This window comes from Entelurus aequoreus, linkage group LG15 (assembly GCF_033978785.1).
Source record: "Entelurus aequoreus isolate RoL-2023_Sb linkage group LG15, RoL_Eaeq_v1.1, whole genome shotgun sequence".
In the NCBI taxonomy this organism is placed as follows: Eukaryota; Metazoa; Chordata; class Actinopteri; order Syngnathiformes; family Syngnathidae; genus Entelurus; species Entelurus aequoreus.
Genome location: NC_084745.1, coordinates 19,092,575 through 19,114,292, shown reverse-complemented (window position 1 = coordinate 19,114,292; position 21,718 = coordinate 19,092,575). Strand labels below are relative to the sequence as shown.

The following is a 21,718-nucleotide window of genomic DNA, read 5'->3' as shown; positions in this document are numbered from 1 at the left end:
TGATGTTTCATTGAGAATATAGAACGTTACACCCGGCGCTCAAAAATCTGTCAAAATGTTTTAGTACGACTTTGGTAAGCTATGAAACCGCACCACTTGATGGAACGCGGAACATTATGGGCACCGTAATGTGCTTTAATATAAGGGTATTATTATGGCGTGTGTGTATATAAGGAACCCAAAATGACGTTATCTGGCATATTGTTTCGCAACATTACGCAAAACCATCTTTGCTTACTTATTGGTACCTGATGATGTGTATTTGGGATCTGCATAAGTCTCGAAAATGTGCGCGCGTCCACCATTGTAGTCGACGACGTCATAAATAAGCTTGTTTTTTTTCTTTATTCTCTTGTTGTGGAGCGTTCATCCTCTGCTGTTGCCATTTCTAATATAAAGAAGCGTATAGTTAGAACGTATATCTGTCAGTAGACTCGCTACGGAAGCGCTAAAAACTACAACAAAGATGACGGGGAGAAGGCGCTGTCAAAGGGGAGGCACGTAAATAAGACCACCCACCAAACGGCGCATCCCGAAGAGACGGTCAGAAAGGGACTTGAAGATGTTCTGTAAAACATAATCGGTGCAACATTTTGACCAAAAAACACCATTACATGTTATGTAGACCACTAGGAAGTGTTTTAAATGTAGAAAAAAAAAGACAGAACTCCTTTAATGCGCCTTATAATCCAGTTCGACTTGTGTATGATAATAGACCTGAATAGACCCACTCATTAACAGTGCCCCTTATGGTCCGAAAAATATGTTACATTGTTAGTAATAAGAGACAATTTTGATAGTATTGTTTAGTCAATGTTCTAAAAAATGTGCCTGCTAGAGACGACGGCAACAAATGTGGCCAAGGGAAGTGTGTTAACAGCTTTGTATTGTATATATCTTTATCTTTAATATAGCTTTATAATTATATTCAACAAAAAGTGTCCAATGTTCATAATAAATTTAAAGACATGTCAGAAGTGAGTTTGTGTTCATTTTAGCGTAACGTGCGTCTTTATATTACACTATATATGGGGAAATGGTGTCACTTCCAGATGTGTTTTGCCCAGCATATATCATCTATGCATCAATACGGTGATACATTACATGCACAATATGTATATTATATTTAAAACCATGGCAAACTAGTATGGAGGAGATTGTTGTTTTAACTGCCTGTTTGTGTCACAAGGCGCGCACACACGTGTACCCCTGGATGAAATAAAACAAACACTCAAAAGTAAATAACTTCATGTTGTGTTGTTACACAAGTTTGAAAACATGAGGGGTGGCGTGGCTCAGATGTTAGAGCGGTCCTCCAGCAACTAGAGGGTTCCTGGGTCGATTCCAGCTTGCGCCGTCCTAGTCACGGCCGTTGTGTCCTTGCTCCCAGTGCCGCTCACACTGGTGTATGAATGGAATTGAATGTTTGGTGGCGGTCGGAGGGGCAAACTGGCAGACATGCTTCTTTCAGTCTACCCCAGGGGAGCTGTGGCTACAAATGACCACCATCTTAGTGTGAATGTGAAGTGAATGAATGATGGGTTCTCAGTTCTCATAAAGCACTCTGAGTGTCTAGAAAAGCACTACATAAATTTAATCGATTATTATTGTTAATATTATTATATTGTTGCACGCGGTACAATGCAAATTGTTGTTCACGTCTGTATGTGCGCGCACGCCACTTGCATCTAACGCTCCAGTCTTCCACCTGTGTACATGTAACTTACACAATAACATTAGCTTTAATAAAGAGCTGTAAGCAAAAGGACATTTATAAAATGTTAGTGTATAAAAATTATACAGTAAGATACTGTACATAAAGGCTATTTTAAAACAGTTATATCCGTAGATCTGTAATGTTCAACCCCTGACAAAAAATACATATTTCAAACCTCAATCAATCAATCAATCAATCATCAATCAATGTTTATTTATATAGCCCTAAATCACAAGTGTCTCAAAGGGCTGCACAAGCCACAACGACATCCTCGGTTCAGATCCCACATCAGGGCAAGGAAAAACTCAACCCAGTGGGATGACAATGAGAAACCTTGGAGAGGACCGCAGATGTGGGTGACCCCCAGATATTGTCAGTCTTACAAACCGTCAGTCTTCCATCCATCCATTTTCTACCGGTTGTCCCTTTTGGGGTCACGGGGGGTGCTGGAGCCTGTCTCATCTACAAACCTAAATGAAGAAGTGTAAAGAAATCAAAGAAAGGAAGGAAATAATTCAAAAGAAGGAATATCAATCCTCAAAAACTGGAGCTTCTTTTTCTTAGTAATGTTAAATAGCTGGACACGCTGGAAACAAGTAGCAAGGGCAGAATAAGGAATTTATTGACAGTGCAGTGTGAAAGCCCATGTGTTTATTTTGTAATTAAGTAAACACAGTCTCAAATTAATATAACCTGCGGAGGCACTTACTGGCGAAACATCCACATTTTGATGTCCAGCCCCTGAGCGCTTGGGCTCTTGAAACTGCGGCCGTCTTTATTATGTAGTTGAATAGCCCTGCCCTAAAGTCACAGTGGGTTGTTTTGGAGACTCATTTAAATTTGTGAGAAATGTATTGGGGATTTATAACAGCGCCGCCATGTGGTGTATTTGTCAGAGGAATAATAGCACAAGCAACACAGTAGGGGTGCATGTTTTGACAAATATTCACCCTTTTGTGTGCAGCCTGTTAGGAGTAAAGAGTTATCATACACAAATGTAGAGTCAATGTTTGACATACTTTTATTTCTGTCCCCCTTTAGCGGGAGCAGTGGAGGTAGCAGCAGCCGAGAGAACAGCGGCAGCAGTGGCATTGGCATTCCCATCGCAGTGCCCACTCCCTCCATTCCCAACTCTGGACCTGGTGAGTTTCCATTTTGGTTCATCTACACATTAATGTACACATCATGGATAAACAGTGAGGCAGTACTTGATAGTATTTGGCAGCAATTGCATCCTCAAGTGATATTTGGATAAGATGCAGTTGTTGTTTTTTTGGAGTAGATAAGACGATATTTGCTAACATGACGTAGCAGAAAGTGTTGCATAAAGCCTGTTTACCAGACGAGGATTATGCAGACCCATTGTGTTCCAAGTGCATCTGATTCTCTATGTGAGTGTGTAAATAGGCCAAGCTGCATTAAAGCTTGACAGGAGAGGCAGCCCACATTAAAGCATAGCGCTGCGTCACAGTCCTGTGTTTGACTTTGCCCGACAACTCCGTATTGAAGAGTCGCTGCAGGTTCGTGCGGCGGCTCGCTGGCCTCAGTGAGACGGTCACCATGGAAACAGTCCATTCTTACACGGCAAACCGAAGCAAGTCTCCTGCTGCCTTACAAAATGTAAAAAAAAAAAAACCCTCTCCACAGTCCTGTCCATGACCTCCCCTCCGGGCGTGCCTCCCCCGCCTCCCCCAACTCCTCCTCCTCCTCCTCCTCTTCCTGCTGTGGCCGGGCTCGGCCCCCCACCACCGCCGCCACTTCCTCCTACCATAGGTGAGACCGTTCGACCTCCGCCGAGGTGACCTGTGCTGTCAATCATCGTGGTCATCGTGCATGGGTCACTGGGTTTGCGGCTCAAACTGACAATCTGGACTCTAATCAGTCTGACTCTTCGTGATGGTGTTGGTGGTGGCGCACTCTTCTTTCTATGGCACGGTACCTACTCTGCCTTTGAATTAAATTGATCTCCAGCATCAGACCCTCCATATCCGCGTTTGATAGCGTCTCTCGTTACGACTTATGCTTTCAATGCCGCGTGTTGAAGAGGATAGCCGAGTTGGTACTGTGCAGTGGAAAAGCACTCTTAAATAGCTCTTTGGCCAAATACTCAGTGGCCTAGTGGTTAGAGTGTGCGCCCTGAGATCGGTAGGTTGTGAGTTCAAAACCCGGCCGAGTCATACCAAAGACTATAAAAATGGGACCCATTACCTCCCTGCTTGGCACTCAGCATCAAGGGTTGGAATTGGGGGTTAAATCACCAAAAATGATTCCCGGGCGCGGTCACCGCTGCTGCTCACTGTTCCCCTCACATCCCAGGGGGTGATCAAGGGTGATGGGTCAAATGCAGAGAATAATTTCGCCACACCTAGTATGTGTGTGACAATCATTGGTACTTTAACTTTAACTTTGAAGGGATCCATTCCTTTCAGAGAACTGTTCAAATCACTGGCTCGTTATAACATTTTTTTTTTATATAAAGGAAACAATCACCAGTATCACTTACTGCACATGATAAGCTGTAGATCAGAATAATTTAATATACACAAATATTACATTATTGGTGGGAATTATTCTGAAATATTGACTATAATTTTTGTTGTTGTTGCTTTCATTGTAAACATTCCATAAGGCGGTGTCATATTTCCATGCTTTGGCAGTGACATCACTAATTCGAATTGTCCCTTAACTAAAAAATACTTGTAGCATTATAACAATATCAAAAAATACACAAATAATGAGTAAGAATTAAATGCATTAATAAATATAATGAAATTATAAATAAAACTAGAATAAAAATTAAGACATAATATAAATGTGACTAGAAAATTATAGTACTATAACTGAGGTGTGTACGCTTAAATTACTACCCTTTAGAATACTAACTCCAAATAAAAATAAATAAAATAAAACAAATACAATTAAACCATAGTAATAATAATTAAATATATACTTTTGTCTATTTGTGTAAGCAAAAAGGTTTGGGTTTTTTTTCATTAAAAAAAGTTTTTTTGAACTAGTACTCATTTTCTAGTCCAGTTGCCAGTTGGTTGGCAAGCATGTGGACAATTGCCAATGCCAAATTTGCATTAAATATGGTTCCCAAACGAACGGCTTACAACTGGGAATCGGTTCTCATCATTCACTTAAAAGATTTGTTCAAAAGACTTGACGCAATCGCGAACGTCCATCTCCAGTCTATGACTGTGTCTTAATTGGCGCACTTGCATACTTACACTTTGAGTGCATAAGTGTGCTTACACTGAGAAGGACGAGGGATATAGCTTAACATGCTTCACTACACACCGTAGGAGGAAACAAAAAGCCATGCTGACCGCTAAGCTAGAGCTCTTTAATGTAAACAGAGATAGGCAGATGGATACAAATATTGACTCATCACAAAATCTTATTTTTTTTCATTTTTGTTATAGTTTACTAACTTAGGCAATTCGTTCTTTAGACTTTAAGGACAGAAACCAAAGGATTTAAATCAGAGCCAAGAGTACTTTTGCTTGTGTGTTTATGGATTTAATTTATTTTATCTTAAAATATTGTATGTAATAAAAGGGAATAATGTAATAATTTTAAAATCTTAAAACAGAAGTATTATTGGTATGATTAATACTGCTCCTGTAACTACTTGGTTGTTGATTGATATTAAAATGTTGTAGTATTTTATTTATGTAAGCTATAAAAACAATCAAAAGGTAAGTGATTATTATATTTTGGAGTAGATACTGTAGAACCATGTTGCAACAGAAAGTAACCAGATATTAGCAAGTAGATGAATATAAGTTTTGATAAAAAATACACAACCAGAAACTACGCAATGTTACCACTTACGTCAGCAGCCTTTGATGCCTTTACAACCTGTTTTAAAATTCTATTATCATTTATATGCCAAATAATATATTGTGATATGTATATATTGTTATCGCAGGTGGCTACAATATACATTTTGGGCCATATTGCCAGTCTTTAAGTCCTGAATCCTCAACATGAACGCACTACTGCCTAGTTTCTCTTGTTATATTCTTATTTTTACTGTTATTTTTATTCTTATTGTTGCTTTTTATTTTTATTGTTATTGTAATATTTTCTATTTTATTTCCATTTATACCCCAATTATTTACTTTTTACTTACTTTTTAATTTCGATCTCAATTCTGTACACTGCTGCTGGAATTTAAATTTTCCTGCGGGACCTCTCCTGAAGGAATCAATTAAGTACTATCTATCTATCTATCCATCTATCCATCTATCTATCCCTCCACTTTTTAGCTGCCGGTGCTTCCTCTGGCTCCACCCACTGCTGTCTAAGGGCCACGCCCTCCCCTGAGACTTATTAGCTCCAAAATGTGAAGAGAAATCATTTTACCAACCTCCTGTGCCTCCCTGGTTGATTGTTACCATTAACTGTCTTGATTCATGTGTTTGGGTTCTTTTCTCTCTTTAACCCACCCTTTTCCTCTTGTCTCTCTCTATCTCTCTCGCTTCCCTTTCGCTTTGTCGGCATCTTTTCAGCCGTAGCCCCCGGGCCCGGCCTGGGCCCTGCCCCGATGTCGCAGTTCGGCACCATCTCGCGGCAGATCTCGCGGCACAACCCTGCCAACTCCTCCGTCTCCATGGTCTCGGCCACGGGCACCTACCGCCGAGCGCCGTCGGTCACGTCGCAGTTCTCCTTGCAGCAGCAGCAGCAGCAGCTACAACTGCAGCAGCAGCAGCAGCAGCCGCAACCGCAGCAGCAGCAGCCTCACATTAATGGAGGCATGCCTGCTTACAGCCAGAACTCAAGTAAGGAGTAAAGCAACCTTTTATTTTGTCATTTCTTGAACCCAATTTAAAGCTCGGTATGTTAACGATGACTTAAAATCATCAACCTAATGTAACATGAAAGTGTTGTAATTCCTGTTACATCCACTAGAGGCAGTTGATCCACATTTTCCGCATGACTAAATCCATCTTTAGATCCAATCAGTTAAAGCAAAGAATGCAGCCGCTTGTCACGGTGCTGCCCCCTAGGGGGCCGGAGTAGGATCACATCTACATGGGTGCTCTCTGTCGTCTTTTTGGTGACTGATTTGGTTTCTCTTTCTGTCGCCTTCTGCTGGCCTTCAGTGTCTATCGCTCCTCCTCCTCCCCCCATGCCCCAGCTGACGCCACAGATACCTCTGACTGGCTTTGTGGCCAGGATGCAGGAGAGCAGTAAGTGTGGATAGCCCCATCATCATCATCATCCTCTTCCCAGACTACTCCCTCATCCTTCACTATTGTGTGTTCAGCAACTCCCAGCATGCATTGCGCCCAGCCTCTTTCTCTTGTTAGCGTCCCCCTATTCCCGCTTGTGTGTACTGTGACTTACGGTCAAGCTTATTTATTGCAGGTTCGTGCCTGTTATGTTTACAGTGCATGGTTGACAGTATGTGCATTTAAAGTAAGGTGTGGCGCCCTCTGCTGGTAATACACAATCACTCGCCGACCACAACACCCCACAATTTAATTTGATGCAAAATACAGTATATACAGTACAGGTGCGTCTCAATGTAAAAGTTATGATTTCATGAGTTGATTTCACACAAAAAAAACAATTTAATGCTACAATGTTAAACTTTCAGACATTTTTTTCAATTTAAGAAATCCTGAATTTGTTTTGTTTTTTAAACTGTAAGCTAAAATCATCAAAATTATAAAGTAATACATCCATCCATCCATCCATCTTCTTCCGCTTATCCGAGGTCGGGTCGCGGGGGCAGCAGCCTAAGCAGGGAAGCCCAGATTTTCCTCTCCCCAGCCACTTCGTCCAGCTCTTCCCGGGGGATGCCGAGGCGTTCCCAGGCCAGCCGGGAGACATAGTCTTCCCAACGTGTCCTGGGTCTTCCCCGTGGCCTCCTACCGGTTGGACGTGCCCGAAACACTTCCCGAGGGAGGCGTCCGGGGGGCATCCTGACCAGATGCCCGAACCACCTCATCTGGCTCCTCTCGATGTGGAGGAGCAGCGGCTTTACTTTGAGCTCCCCCCGGATGACAGAGCTTCTCACCCTATCTCTAAGGGAGAGCCCCGCCACCCGGCGGAGGAAACTCATTTCGGCCGCCTGTACCCGTGATCTTGTCCTTTCGGTCATGACCCAAAGCTCATGACCATAGGTGAGGATGGGAACGTAGATCGACCGGTAAATTGAGAGCTTTGCCTTCCGGCTCAGCTCCTTCTTCACCACAACGGACCGATACAGCGTCCGCATTACTGAAGACGCCGCACCGATCCGCCTGTCGATCTCACGATCCACTCTTCCCTCACTCGTGAACAAGACTCCTAGGTACCTGAACTCCTCCACTTGGGGCAGGGTCTCCTCCCCAACCCAGAGATCGCACTCCACCCTTTTCCGGGAAAGAACCATGGACTCGGACTTGGAGGTGCTGATTCTCATCCCAGTCGCTTCACACTCTGCTGCGAACCGATCCAGTGAGAGCTGAAGATCCTGGCCAGATGAAGCCATCAGGACCACATCATCTGCAAAAAGCAGAGACCTAAATCTGCAGCCACCAAACCAGATCCCCTCAACGCCTTGACTGCGCCTAGAAATTCTGTCCATAAAAGTTATGAACAGAATCGGTGACAAAGGGCAGCCTTGGCGGAGTCCAACCCTCACTGGGAATGTGTCCGACTTACTGCCGGCAATGCGGACCAAGCTCTGACACTGATCGTACAGGGAGCGGACAGCCACAATCAGACAGTCCGATACCCCATACTCTCTGAGCACTCCCCACAGGACCTCCCGAGGGACACGGTCGAATGCCTTCTCCAAGTCCACAAAACACATGTAGACTGGTTGGGCAAACTCCCATGCACCCTCAAGGACCCTGCCGAGAGTATAGAGCTGCTCCACAGTTCCACGACCAGAACGAAAACCACACTGTTCCTCCTGAATCCGAGGTTCGACTATCCGGCGTAGCCTCCTCTCCAGTACACCCGAATAGACCTTACCGGGAAGGCTGAGGAGTGTGATCCCACGATAGTTGGAACACACCCTCCGGTTCCCCTTCTTAAAGAGAGGAACCACCACCCCGGTCTGCCAATCCAGAGGTACCGCCCCCGATGTCCACGCGATGCTGCAGAGTCTTGTCAACCAAGACAGCCCCACAGCATCCAGAGCCTTAAGGAACTCCGGGCAGATCTCATCCACCCCCGGGGCCTTGCCACCGAGGAGCTTTTTAACTACCTCAGCAACCTCAGCCCCAGAAATAGGAGAGCCCACCACAGATTCCCCAGGCACTGCTTCCTCATAGGAAGACGTGTCGGTGGGATTGAGGAGGTCTTCGAAGTATTCCCTCCACCGATCCACAACATCCGCAGTCGAGGTCAGCAGAACACCATCCGCACCATACACGGTGTTGACAGTGCACTGCTTCCCCTTCCTGAGGCGGCGGATGGTGGTCCAGAATTGCTTCGAAGCCGTCCGGAAGTCATTTTCCATGGCCTCGCCGAACTCCTCCCATGTCCGAGTTTTTGCCTCCGCGACCGCTGAAGCCGCACACCGCTTGGCCTGTCGGTACCTGTCTGCTGCCTCCGGAGTCCCATGAGCCAAAAGAACCCGATAGGACTCCTTCAGCTTTACGGCATCCCTCACCGCCGGTGTCCACCAACGGGTTCTAGGATTACCGCCACGACAGGCACCAACTACCTTGCGGCCACAGCTCCAATCAGCCGCCTCGACAATAGAGGTGCGGAACATGGTCCACTCGGACTCAATGTCCAGCACCTCCTTCGTGACATGTTCAAAGTTCTTCCGGAGGTGGGAATTGAAACTCTCTCTGACAGGAGACTCTGCCAGACGTTCCCAGCAGACCCTCACAATGCGTTTGAGCCTGCCAGGTCTGTCCGGCATCCTCCCCCACCATCACAGCCAACTCACCACCAGGTGGTGATCGGTAGAAAGCTCCGCCCCTCTCTTCACCCGAGTGTCCAAAAAGTAATAAATGTTTTTAATATTTCCCTGTGTGTAGTGAATACAGCATATAACTTTTTTAATTGAACAACTGAAATAAGTCAAATTTATTGAGATGCATTGGTGAGCGTAATGATTTAACACTACGTTTATTAATGTGGATGCACTGGGGAAAAAATTCACCTCCTATGCTTTCTAGTATTGTGAAGTTTTGTTTTTTATTAAAAACTTGCGATTCTCAAATGTAATAGTTTTTTCCTCAAAACATCTATTGCCTAAAAGCAAGTTATTTAGTCTCACTAAAAAATGACTAAAGTTTGTGACTTGTATTAAGTTGGGGAAAGGCTGATTGGTAATACTAAATTGGCCCGAGTGTGTGAATGTGAGTGAATGTTGTCTATCTGTGTTGGCCCTGCGATAAGCTGGCGACTTGTCCAGTGTGTACCTCGCCTTCCGCCCGAATGCAGCTGAGATAGGCTCCAGCCACCACCCACGACCTGGAGAGAGACAAGCGGTAGAAAATGGATGGATAGATATTTTGACTAAAAATTACAAATATATACTTGGTGAGATTGAGTTAAATACCAGGGCTGCAAAAATGTATCCATTAACTCCATTAACAGTAGTTCTCAAACTTTTTACCACCTCCAAAAACGCTTGTCTCTCCAAGTACTGCCATAATGACCAACATTAAATTACAGTAACATAGCATGCATAAATATTCATTAAAAACAAGGCAGAGATTTCATTTAAAAATGATATTTCTAATTTTGCCCACTATAACATAACACACAGTTTGAACAGTAACACTGTTTATTTAATTGATTCTATGGCGTACCACTAGATGGAGCCCGCGTACCACTACCACAGTTTGAGAATCACTGCAATAGAAAACATTTTTGATTTACATTCTATTGCTTGGATTAATCGTTGAATAAGTGCAAGTAATACACATTTATAAAATCCAAAATTTTCAGTCAATAGTGCACACATGTGACCGGTGGTGTTGTTTAAAATTATTTTTATTAATGCGCACATGTAAAAAGGGCAATGTCCATGTTGTGGATATGTTTAGTAAAACAAAAGGATGAAAGTTATGGCAAGCAGAAAAATAGTTTAACCATTTTCCCTAAAATACACATTGAGGCTTTAAAGTGTTTTATCCGATTAACCAAACAAAGTAATCCATACTAAAATTATTGATAGCTGCAGCCCTACTAAATATCAAACATTAAACGTATTGGTAAATGAACCACATAAATTAAAAGTCAATCTTGTTTTCATTGAGGGCCACATGGCAGTAATGGCCGTCTTCAGAGGGACGATTTTTTTTTTAATGAATTCAAATTATGCAAACGGATAATAACCTGGTTATTATCAATGATTAATCATGATTAATCGCAGGTTAATTCAACTGTGATCAATCTGAAAAAAATGTGTCATTTGACAGCATTTAAATAAAAATCACCTTATATTAGTACACAAATGCCGATGCACTTGATTATAATTTTTGATGTACAAATTGATGGAAAACTTGCTTTGAAATCATAAGTAAAGGTGACAAACATATTTAACGGCATGGGGGGCGGCATGGCGTAGTGGGTAGAGCAACCGTGCCAGAAACCTGAGAGTTGCAGGTTCGCTCACCGCCTCCTACCATCCAAAAATCGCTCCTGTTGTGTCCTTGGGCGGGACACTTCACCCTTGCCCCCTGTACCACTCACACCGGTGAATTGAATGATGAATGATAGGTGGTGGTCGGAGGGGCCGTTGGCGCAAATTGCAGCCACGCTTCCGTCAGTCTACCCCAGGGCAGCTGTGGCTATGAAAGTAGCTTACCACCACCAGGTGTGAATGAATGATGGGTTCTACATGTAAAGCGACTTTGGGTACTTAGAAAAGCGCTATATAAATCCCAGGTATTATTATTATTATTATTAACTATTTTCGTCTTTACAAAAATATGTTTGTAATACAGTTTTTTAAATTATACTTGGCATGATTAGATATCAAAGTTTAAAACATAGGCATTTTTTTCTGTCAAAAATTGAAAGAATGAATGCATTTAGTTTAAAAAAAAAAAAAAGTGTTTTATACACAAATTTTTTCCAGGCTTTCGCGGGCCACATTAAATGTTTGACACCTGTGATTAAATTGTTGTTGGTGTTCTTAATGAAGTGGCCCATGGTTAATACAAATGTAGTAAGTAGAAAATCAGTTGTAATTTATATTAACCAAAATATTAGATTTTAATGTTTTTTTAAGTTTGTATTCCGACATGTACTTTACACGTAAACTATTTAAGCAGAATATCTCTTACTAAACTGGTAATTGCATGCAACCTGCATGATTAGTAGTGATCTAACTGCATGTTTTGCACGACATTTTCATCGTCCTCCAACCCCTTTTTGTTTTAAAAAACATGATACTGACATGTTTTTGTGTTCCTCGTAGTCGCAGATACCCCCACCCCACCTCCTCCGCCGCCGCCGGATGAGATTCCCATGTTCGACGACTCCCCTCCCCCGCCGCCCCCTCCCCCGGTGGACTACGAGGAGGAAGACGCGTCGGTCGTCCACTATAACGACCCCTACGCCGACAGCGATCCCCAGTGGGCGCCCAAAAACTATGTCGAGAAAGGTTTGTGCGATAAAGTCCGCTGTCAAGCAACAAAAAAAAAACACATCGACTGAATTCTCTTCTTTTATTCTTTCTCCCCAGTGGTGGCCATCTACGACTACTCCAGAGACAAGGAAGACGAGCTATCCTTCATGGAGGGCTCCATCATCTACGTGGTGAAGAAGAACGATGATGGCTGGTACGAAGGCGTCAGCAACGGCGTCACCGGCCTGTTCCCCGGCAACTACGTGGAGAGCATCATACACTACGCCGACTGAGGTGCCGCTCAACTTTGCCAGAATGTTCTCTCCTTTCACGGTTTGCAAGTTAAGACGACAAGGTCTCGGTTTGTCTAGTTCGGTGTTTTCTGGGCGGGTGGGCGACATCTTAACGTGGAACATTTTCTTAGCAAGTCTGCCTGCTCCTGCGTGTCAACAACCGAAAGATGGCGTCAGTATTGAATCTCTCAAAAGGTCACAACGGAGCCTTTGGTTGTTGGCCGTCTCCTTTTGCTGTAAATCCAGTGAATGTCCAATGATTACGATCCTTGACGCATCATTCCATCTCGACACTTCCTTCCTGGTTGTGGCGGGGCTTTTGTAAGCATGCGAACCTTCACAATATTACCTTCAGTTTGTTATTGCCATTATGTTGTACATTTATTTACCGTGTTTTTTGTTTCGGAATTTGTATTGCTGTTGAATCACTGAACTTTTAAGGAGACGCAAAGGGAGATTTCAGAGCCTCAAACTGAAACCAGGGGTGCTGTCACACTAGTGCTCTTTTCACTCCATTTAAATCCAGTTCATGTTCCCTCATCACTTTGTTCAGGTGTGAACGCAGTAAACTAATCTGGGTTGACATCTTGGCTAACGTTCTCTGTTAACATTTAGAACTTATGGCTAAGAAGGCTTTGTGACGTCACATTTCGTCATCTATAGTAGGAATTCAAACTCGTGCTTTTTTCCTCGCTGGAAGTAAGAAATTAGAGAATATTTTTTTTGGAACGAGCTCTCACGTCAAAGCCTGTCCGACAGGAAGTAAACATAATGAAACCGCCCCATCCGGTTAGCTAGCACGTCGCCCGATTGCCGAGCGTCGTCGTCTATATTTATTTACAGATGTACTGTATCCGGCTAAATTGTTAAAAACTAGAGGGACAAGCGGTAAAAAAAATGGATGGATAGATAATTACAAGTAATCGACTTGGTGTCATGTGTGTGGTTTCTAACCGTCCTCCCCCGGTCACCATCTTCCGGTGTGCAGTATTATTGTCCAATAACAGAGGAACGTGCGACGCATTCACGTCTGCATTTTTCGCTACTATTACAGAAAAAATACATAAGCCAATAGAGGGGGGAAGGTTTATTACATTTGTGAAAAAGCACCCAAACATTCCGCTTTTGATGAAAATGATTAAAATAACCAACCACTTTTTTTTTTAAATAGCTTGCCGTGCTGCCATGATAAAATCTCGTAAATTCCCACTCAGGTGTTTGCCATCTCAGACCATGCCTTGTATCGCTTTGTCACATTTTTTTTTTGCTTTTGTGAATCTTCCATCAACAAATTCAGACTCGGTGTCTTGGATACTGAAATTTCTCTGCCCTTCATTTGTATGTAAAATATGTTGATTAAAAATAATGTACAGCCTTTTATAATAAACAATTATATGTACAACAACAACAACATGTGGTAATTGATTGGGAGTTCTAACTGAACATATGGAGGTAATGACAGGTATGGAAAAATTTGTTTTTATTGAGCAGTACTTGCATATATTAAGGCTGTTATTGTTGCAGGACACTTGGCGGAGCACATGACATAATAATGATCCTTTCAAGTGTGCATGACAAGCTTCGGTGGAGTTTGGTAAGTACACACATTTGGGTTACAGTACAGTACGCGGCATCATAGCTCAGTGCTTTGCCAATATTTCCTCGACTATTTAAATAACTATAAACGCACACTTACACATATTTTGTACACCTGCCTTGTATTGTGTACTGTGTGCCTCGCATGTACGTTGACGCGACTCACTCTGGTGTACGTTGGTAGAGGTAGAAAGAGTCACAGGACGTCAAGGATTGACGTCTTCACACTGATTTCCTGCCTCGCTGTAGCCAAGGCAGGAGGAGGGTGTTAGCTGCCACAATGTGAGGCGTCACTTGTCTCTGGTGAGCACCATCTCGGTGAGCCTGATGAGGGCGTCCCGCTCCGCCGAGGGCCGCAACATGCTGATGTGTCTGATGGCCTCTTGGCAGTAGCGCTGTGCCAGGAAGTTGGTCTGCTGCACGCCGTCGCTCTGTGCGGGAACATTACATATTACATTAGTGTCAGTTTAAGCTTATTTGCCTATATTTTACTTGTATATTATCCAGATTAGGGATGTCCAAATTGCAGCCTGCAGCACATTCTAAAAATACTAATATGAAAAACAAAGTAGAATAAAAGAGCAAATACTGTATGTGTAAAGTTATAGGAAAAAATTTAAATGTTGACACTAAAAACTGAGGATGCACTTTTTTTTTTCCAATCCAGTATCTATACAGATAACTTCCTGCTTCTCAAGAACAATACCGATTAACTTATTTATATCTACTGTAAATGTAATCTGTGCACATGGACACATTTCTTTAGGGCAGCTTCTTTAGCAAAGGCTACTAACGGTGCGTTTCATTCGTGCCAGGAAATTCAAGTTAACCACTTATAGTCACACACACACTAGGTGTGGTGAAATTTGGCATTTGGCCCATCCCCTTGTTCCACCCCTTGGAAGGTGAGGGGAGCAATGAGCAGCAGCGGTGGCTGCGCTTGGGAATCATTTTGGTGATTTAACCCCCATTTGATGCTGAGTGCCAAGCGGGGGGTCCCATTTTTATAGTCTTTGGTATGGCCGGGGTTTGAACTCGCGACTTACAGATCTCAGGGCGGACACTCTAACCACAAGGCCACTAAGCAGGTTTAAAGTCGACATTTGCAAGTTCCGAGTCAGAATTTCAACTGGAACGCCCCTCAAGGTCACATTTCTGACTCGGAAAGTCGGAGCATTTTCACCACCCCTGAGTTTGTTTCATTGATGGCTGCTCGGGATGTAAACAATGATATCCGCTTTCTATAATATCCATTATTAGCACTTTTATATAGTTTTTGTCGCAGTAAATCAGCCATATACAAAGTATTGTTGTATGTTTCTATATGGTAACTTCACTGAAGTGTAAACTACATTTATTTCATGTGGTATATACGTTCTACATCGCTAGCTATAGCGTCTGTGTTTTCTCTTTATCCACTGTGTTTGAAGGTTGCAAAAAGAGTGCATATTTTCCCATAAGTGGTTTATATTCAGACAAGGCAAGCGCAAAAATAGCTTTTTCGTGGATGTGGCCGTTTTGATTTCTGCCGTCGTAACTGGAACGCTCTCAAAACGGGAGTGGTGTCATTCCCAGCTCCGACTTCTCACTTCCCAGTTAAATGGAACGCATCAACTTTGAGGTGTTGAAGCGTGATGTTTTTTTCCTCCTCACAGAATGTTTGCAGAACAGTCGATGCAAAAAGCACACAAAATGTCTTCCTCTGAAACAGTGAAGGAGTCCCAAACTACCATTGCGATGTTTGTTTACACTGAGCTCAGAAGAAGTTTGACACAACCCTACCCCACCTACAAGCACAGTAAAGGTAATCTCTCCTAATTGGAGGTGGGTTTTTTTTGCTAACATGCAGGTTGTCCTTTTCTTTAAAAAATATGTAAAGTATTGGCTTTGAATATAGAATATATCAAAATGACCCCTGCAATCTTTGATTTTTCAGTGTGCGGCCCTCAGAAAAAATAGTTTACACACCCCTGTTCTAGATAAAGTTAATGTATATTAGCTTATACCTGGATGACGTACTGCCAGGCTTGGGCAACGTCTCCTTTGGAGCTGAAGCGTCGCATGATCATGGCGTGTAGCTCAGGAAACTGAAAGTAACAGTGTATTAATAATGTCTAAACGGATGTCAACTGTGAGGCCTTACCTGCTGACAAGCAAAGAGAACTGGTCCCGTGGCTAAACCCAACTTGAGGTCCGCCGCCGAGGGCTTCCCCAGCTGACTGGCGCCTGTGGTGAAGTCCAACACGTCGTCCACCAGCTACACAGAGGAGAACCAACCAAGCGGTTCGCTTTGGTCAACTGTAGGATTCCGCTTGTGTCCCGATACTTTTGTCCACATCGCTTACCTGAAAAGCGATGCCAACGTTCTTCCCGTACTGGTACGCTATTTCATGAACGTCCGGATCGGAATTGACCAAGATTGACACCTTGACGGCGAGGGACAAATGTATAAAAAAACCAGGACGCAGGGATGAAGCGTAGAAATTATGAGACAGAACGTACATACTGCTTTGCAACTGTTGGCGATCAGGCTGGCTGTCTTCTTGAAGGTTTTCTCCAGGTAGTGTTTGAAACGCTCGTTCTCGTTCTCCTTGGAGCCCAGCTGCATGAACTCACCTGCGAGACAGCGTTAGTGAGTATTTTCACCATTTTATGCACGCTGGATAAAGTAGAATGCTGTTTAGAGTGAAGTATATCTGGTCAGTGTTTCTCATACACTTCCGCCACAAGTAAATTACCAAACTCCTTCAGTTTGGTAATCTAGTGCCTCTAAATAGAAATTAATTTGCTGTTTCAAGTCAATTTAGTTTGGTTAAATTCTCCTTTCCTAAATGTTTGTACAAGTTTCAAATGATCGCAATGCTAATTTGTTAGCCTGTCAATGAGCTTGTCCATTGTATGTTAGCATTGCGCTAACAGCATAAAAGACAACCTTTACCCTGTATGGTTGCATTGCCTTTTCCCCAGTCTATACCAAACTGTATTGTTGACTAAACACAATTCCTACATGTGTATATTGTACTTTCTTTTGTGTGCTTAGTTTTACAGTAACTTATTTTTGGAAACCAAAAAACAACCTCAATTTGGAAGTTTTTCATTTCTGATTAAGGAAGAAGGACTGTTTACCCATCCATCCATTTTCAAGCAGGGCAGAATAATGCATGTAAATAAACCAGGGGTGTAGAAAGTGCAGCCAGTGTTACATTGTAGTAATAAAATAAGCAGTAATGATTGGAAAAATACAGCTAAATGACATCATGCAACAAGAAAAATATATGTTGATACTAATTAACAGAGATTTGTCTTAATATATGTATAACATTTTTTAGCCTTTTTAAAAAATACATACAGTGCAACCTCGATTTTTGCGAACTTATCGGTTTACAAACATTCAGATTGCGCCAAATATGCCGCAGTGTGCGAACCATGTCCTGCCGGGAGCCTTTTTGTGCTTTCTCGTATTAAAGGGCTTGAGGAAGCAGGCTTCATACCACAACAATTTTTTAACTGATGGTAGCGGACTTTTCTGGAAAAAGATGCCAAAGCAGAAAAGACTATCTCTCGTTCAGCGGCGCGGCCTCCAAAGAACACTCAGTCCTTCCACCCGTCCCCTCCATTCTCTCCCGTCCCCTCCCTTCTCTCACTCTGTCTGCTATTTCTATCCTCATGAGCCAAAGGAGCAGCTAACGAGAGGCCCTTTGGCAAGGTTAATTTACTGTACGTGGATTTCACTTTTTAAAAGGTTTATTATTGTGGCACTATGGTTGTTAAAGATTTATGTAATTTCTGATCGTTTGTGAGGGCACCCAAGAGACTTTTGTGTGTGTGCGCATACAGGACAGTTCATCTCATCATTGTTCAGGCTTGTTAATAAAGAGACGGTTGATCCATCACCCACTTGTTATGTTTGTTTGATATATAGTACTGTATAGCACTTTATATTGTGTTCACTGTACCAACCTTCACTAAAATATAGACTTATCGATGCTGGAACCCGTTATTCATATTTACATTGTTTCTTATAGAAAAAATTAGCTTCACTATACAAACTTTTCGATTTCACAAGAACAAATTAAGTTCCTAAATCGAGGTTCCACTGTATGTGATAGCCAATTATGCAAATGATACAATATTGTCATATTGGTAGTACACCACAGGCCTCGGGCCCGCCACCATAAATGGTCAATTTGTGGGAAACATACAGAAGTATTATTGTAGTAAAATTATTTGCAAATGCGTATCTCAATCCGTGCATTTGTAATCCAATTGTGTCTGTCTTGATCTGTGTAAGAAAAAAAAAAGGGTCTATATTTCGATGTATAAAATACTACACGGTCAAGCTCCTGCCTATCTTGACGATTGTATTGTACCATATGTCCCGGCAAGAAATCTGCGTTCAAAGAACTCCGGCTTATTAGTGATTCCCAGAGCCCAAAAAAAGTCTGCGGGCTATAGAGCGTTTTCTATTCGGGCTCCAATACTATGGAATGCCCTCCCGGTAAAAGTTAGAGATGCTACCTCAGTAGAAGCATTTAAGTCTCATCTTAAAACTCATTTGTATACTCTAGCCTTTAAATAGACTCCCTTTTTAGACCAGTTGATCTGCCGTTTCTTTTCTTTTCTTTTCTACTCTGCTCCCAACCCGGGGTGGACCGCTAGCCTGTCCATCAGATGGGGACATCTCTACGCTGCTGACCCGTCTCCACTCGGGATGGTTCCCGCTGGCCCCACCATGGACTGGACTTTCGCTGATGTGTTGGACTTTCACAATATTATGTCAGACCCACTCGACACCGAGGATGTCGTTGTGGCTTGTACAGCCCTTTGAGACACTAGTGATTTAGGGCTATATAAATAAACATTGATTGATTGATTGATTGATTGATGTGTGTGTGTGTATTCAGATTTTTGTGAAGCACGAACCCTGATTGGCTGTCTTTTTAAACATGACTTTTGCAACACTTCTGCCATATAAGACTTGTGTGTCCATGCAGCGATCTTACATGTAAACCCACTCATGTTATTCCGTGTTTAAGCCACCACATTAGACTCTCCTGATCACTTGCTCTAAGTAAAAGTTCATGTTTTAGCAGTAACCTAGTTGTCAGAAGTATTTTTGTCTTCAAATAAGTTATCAGTAATGGTATCTGTGAACAAGTTAGGTTTTCTCTGCTGTGTGTAACGGAGTGTAAATGTGGTGCTTCAGCACAAAATACATTAGTAGGTGCAAAGCGCCGACTAGTGGTGAGTATAGGGAAAGGAAAGGTGACGTTGCAGACAGACAAGTCTTTTTACACTTTCAGATCGCTGCACAAACAATACAGGCAAATTAGTACACGGACACATGAATCGAATTACATACGCACACATTGAAACACGCATTTGCAAATACTTTTGCTACAATAATACTTCCGTAGAAACACTGCTAGTGATGTGTAATAGTGTAATGACGATTTTTGTGCACATAGTGATATGATAATGTCGTATCAGCACAAATACCTCTGACGAGGTCTTCGATGACCTGAGACAACACTTTGACCACGGTGATGTTCCCAATGCGAGCCAGAGCCATGGAGGCGGCTGACAGGATGAAGTCTCCTGCTAAGATGGCCTAAAGGACAATTAACACAACAATCAACCACGCGCACTAACAGGAGTCAGCGTTTCTATCTCGCCGACCTTTTTCTCCCCCCACACGTCGTTGATGGTCCTCTTCCCCCTCCGCTTGTCCGAGCCGTCGATGACGTCGTCGTGCACCAGGCTGGCCGTGTGGATCATCTCTGAGATCATGGCGACGGCACGCTGGCCTGGGAGCAAGTCCCTGGAGATGATCATACACTGATTAAACACTACTATGTGATAGTTACTAACTACTGTGTGTGTACCCTGCTCTGTTGCTGTGGATGTTGAGAGCACGTGCCATCAGGACCACAATCATAGGCCGGATGGCTTTGCCCTTGCCGTCAAAGTAGTAGTCACATAAAGACTTGAGCTCTTCTTTGGAAACAAACAGCTCCTGTGAGTATGACAATGCATCTTCTCATTTAAATACATTCTAATGTTAAAAATGTGTTTATTACTCACCTTTTTGATGTCGTCATATAAACTTGCTAAATCTTTTTGGGCTAACGTGAAGGGGTCTTTCAACTTGGCGTCGCTGTGTATATTCCTACAGGAGCATGATGGATACAACAGCCGGGGTTTGTGTCTGGATAAATAAACACGCACATTATTTCTCATTCAACAGTAACACCAAAATAAGATTTTTCAAAAAAAGTCTCACCCGGCGAGAGATAATGTGTACCCCTGCAGGACCCTCTGCTTTGGTTGTAATGAGAGCTGCACAAACACAAAGGACATTAATTTGTATTTTTGAAGCATTTTCTTAATTTTGATGCTCAAAATAAAACTGAGGTCCACCATGTCATCTTAAAATTAGGGTCAAATAAATATTTTTTAAAATCAGATTAATCACATTTTGGAATTTGGATTATTCATGATCAAACAGGTATTTAATCTCTTGCATAATTAAAATTAGCTGAAAAAAATACTGCAATATTTGTACACAAATGCAATTTTATTGTTAGAATGTCATCCAGGAACGTTTTTGACCGTTTTACTTGAATGCATGTAATTTTTTTGCACAATTGTTAATAGTTGTATTTAAAGTTCTTTTAGGCTGTATTTTTAAATGAATTTTGCCAGAAAGCACACAAGTCAGTCTCCTCACTAATTTTTTGTACTGACCTATGCATTGATTGGGGGACATGCTTTATCAGTAGCATGCTTCAAACCGTGCTTCGTAAGGCTGTGCACTAAAACATTGTGCTCATTGTAGGCATTGATTCAGATTTCCTTATTTTGATTTATTAAAAAAAAACACATTGACTGGCCTAAAAAGAAATGGCGTAATATTTGAGGACTGATGAGAGTAAGATTGTTCTTTTTGGGTCTAAGGGCCACAGACAGTTTGTCAGACGTCCTGCAAACACTGACTTCAAGCCCCAGTACACGGTGAGGACGGTGAAGCATGGTGGTGCAAGCATCATGATATGGGGATGTTTCTCGTACTATGGTGTTGGTCCTATTTATCGCATACCAGGGATCATGGATCAGTTTTAGTACATCAGAATACTGGAAGAAGTCATGTTGCCGTATGCTGAAGAGGAAATGCCCTTGAAATGGGTGTTTCAACAAGACAATGACCCCAAACACACCAGCAAGCGAGCAAAATCATGGTTCCAGACAAACAGAATTCAAGTAATGGAGTGGCCAGCACAATCCCCGAACCTTAATCCCATTGAAAACTTGTGGGCTGACATAAAGAATGCTGTTCATGAGGCAAAACCAAAAATGCAGAGGAATTGTGGAACGTAGTACAATTGCCCTGGGCTGCAATACCTGTCGACTCCATGTGCCACAGATGTGAAGCAGTTATCAGAAACCGTGGTTATGCAACTAAATTATAGTTAATTATTCTAAGGAAAGTTGAATCTGCAAGCCTTTCTTAGTTCATACAGAGCATTTGAGTTTTATAAAGAAAGATGTCAACACTGCTATTTTTTTGTT

The 21,718-nt window shown here is 42.5% G+C and overlaps 2 protein-coding genes across 17 annotated transcripts in view; one reads left to right on the top strand and one right to left on the bottom strand.

Annotated features, from left to right (window-relative positions):
* Window positions 1-13,964, top strand: part of abi1a (abl-interactor 1a) — a 43,273-nt gene extending 29,309 nt beyond the window's left edge. For 4 of the 15 annotated variants that reach the window (XM_062020999.1, XM_062021001.1, XM_062020998.1 and 1 more), the window contains 6 exons: window positions 2,759-2,859; window positions 3,365-3,490; window positions 6,238-6,507; window positions 6,832-6,918; window positions 12,111-12,296; window positions 12,378-13,964. In XM_062020999.1, the coding sequence (XP_061876983.1) occupies window positions 2,759-2,859; window positions 3,365-3,490; window positions 6,238-6,507; window positions 6,832-6,918; window positions 12,111-12,296; window positions 12,378-12,553 (946 nt within the window). In that variant the 3' untranslated portion in view covers window positions 12,554-13,964. The remainder of the gene's footprint in view (window positions 1-2,758; window positions 2,860-3,364; window positions 3,491-6,237; window positions 6,508-6,831; window positions 6,919-12,110; window positions 12,297-12,377) is intronic. The other 11 variants (XM_062021004.1, XM_062021006.1, XM_062021003.1 and 8 more) reach the window with 5 other exon arrangements.
* Window positions 13,626-21,718, bottom strand: part of pdss1 (prenyl (decaprenyl) diphosphate synthase, subunit 1) — a 12,876-nt gene continuing 4,783 nt past the window's right edge. Inside the window, exons 2-11 of one of the 2 annotated variants that reach the window (XM_062021016.1) lie at window positions 20,433-20,488; window positions 20,234-20,357; window positions 20,035-20,165; window positions 19,829-19,970; window positions 19,649-19,760; window positions 16,656-16,765; window positions 16,495-16,575; window positions 16,293-16,406; window positions 16,156-16,236; window positions 13,627-14,580 (exon numbers count right to left, since the gene is read on the bottom strand). In XM_062021016.1, coding sequence (XP_061877000.1) covers window positions 14,440-14,580; window positions 16,156-16,236; window positions 16,293-16,406; window positions 16,495-16,575; window positions 16,656-16,765; window positions 19,649-19,760; window positions 19,829-19,970; window positions 20,035-20,165; window positions 20,234-20,357; window positions 20,433-20,488 — 1,092 coding nt within the window. In that variant the 3' untranslated portion in view covers window positions 13,627-14,439. Of the gene's footprint in view, window positions 14,581-16,155; window positions 16,237-16,292; window positions 16,407-16,494; window positions 16,576-16,655; window positions 16,766-19,648; window positions 19,761-19,828; window positions 19,971-20,034; window positions 20,166-20,233; window positions 20,358-20,432; window positions 20,489-21,718 lie in introns of those variants that run through there. The other variant, XM_062021017.1, reaches the window with a different exon arrangement.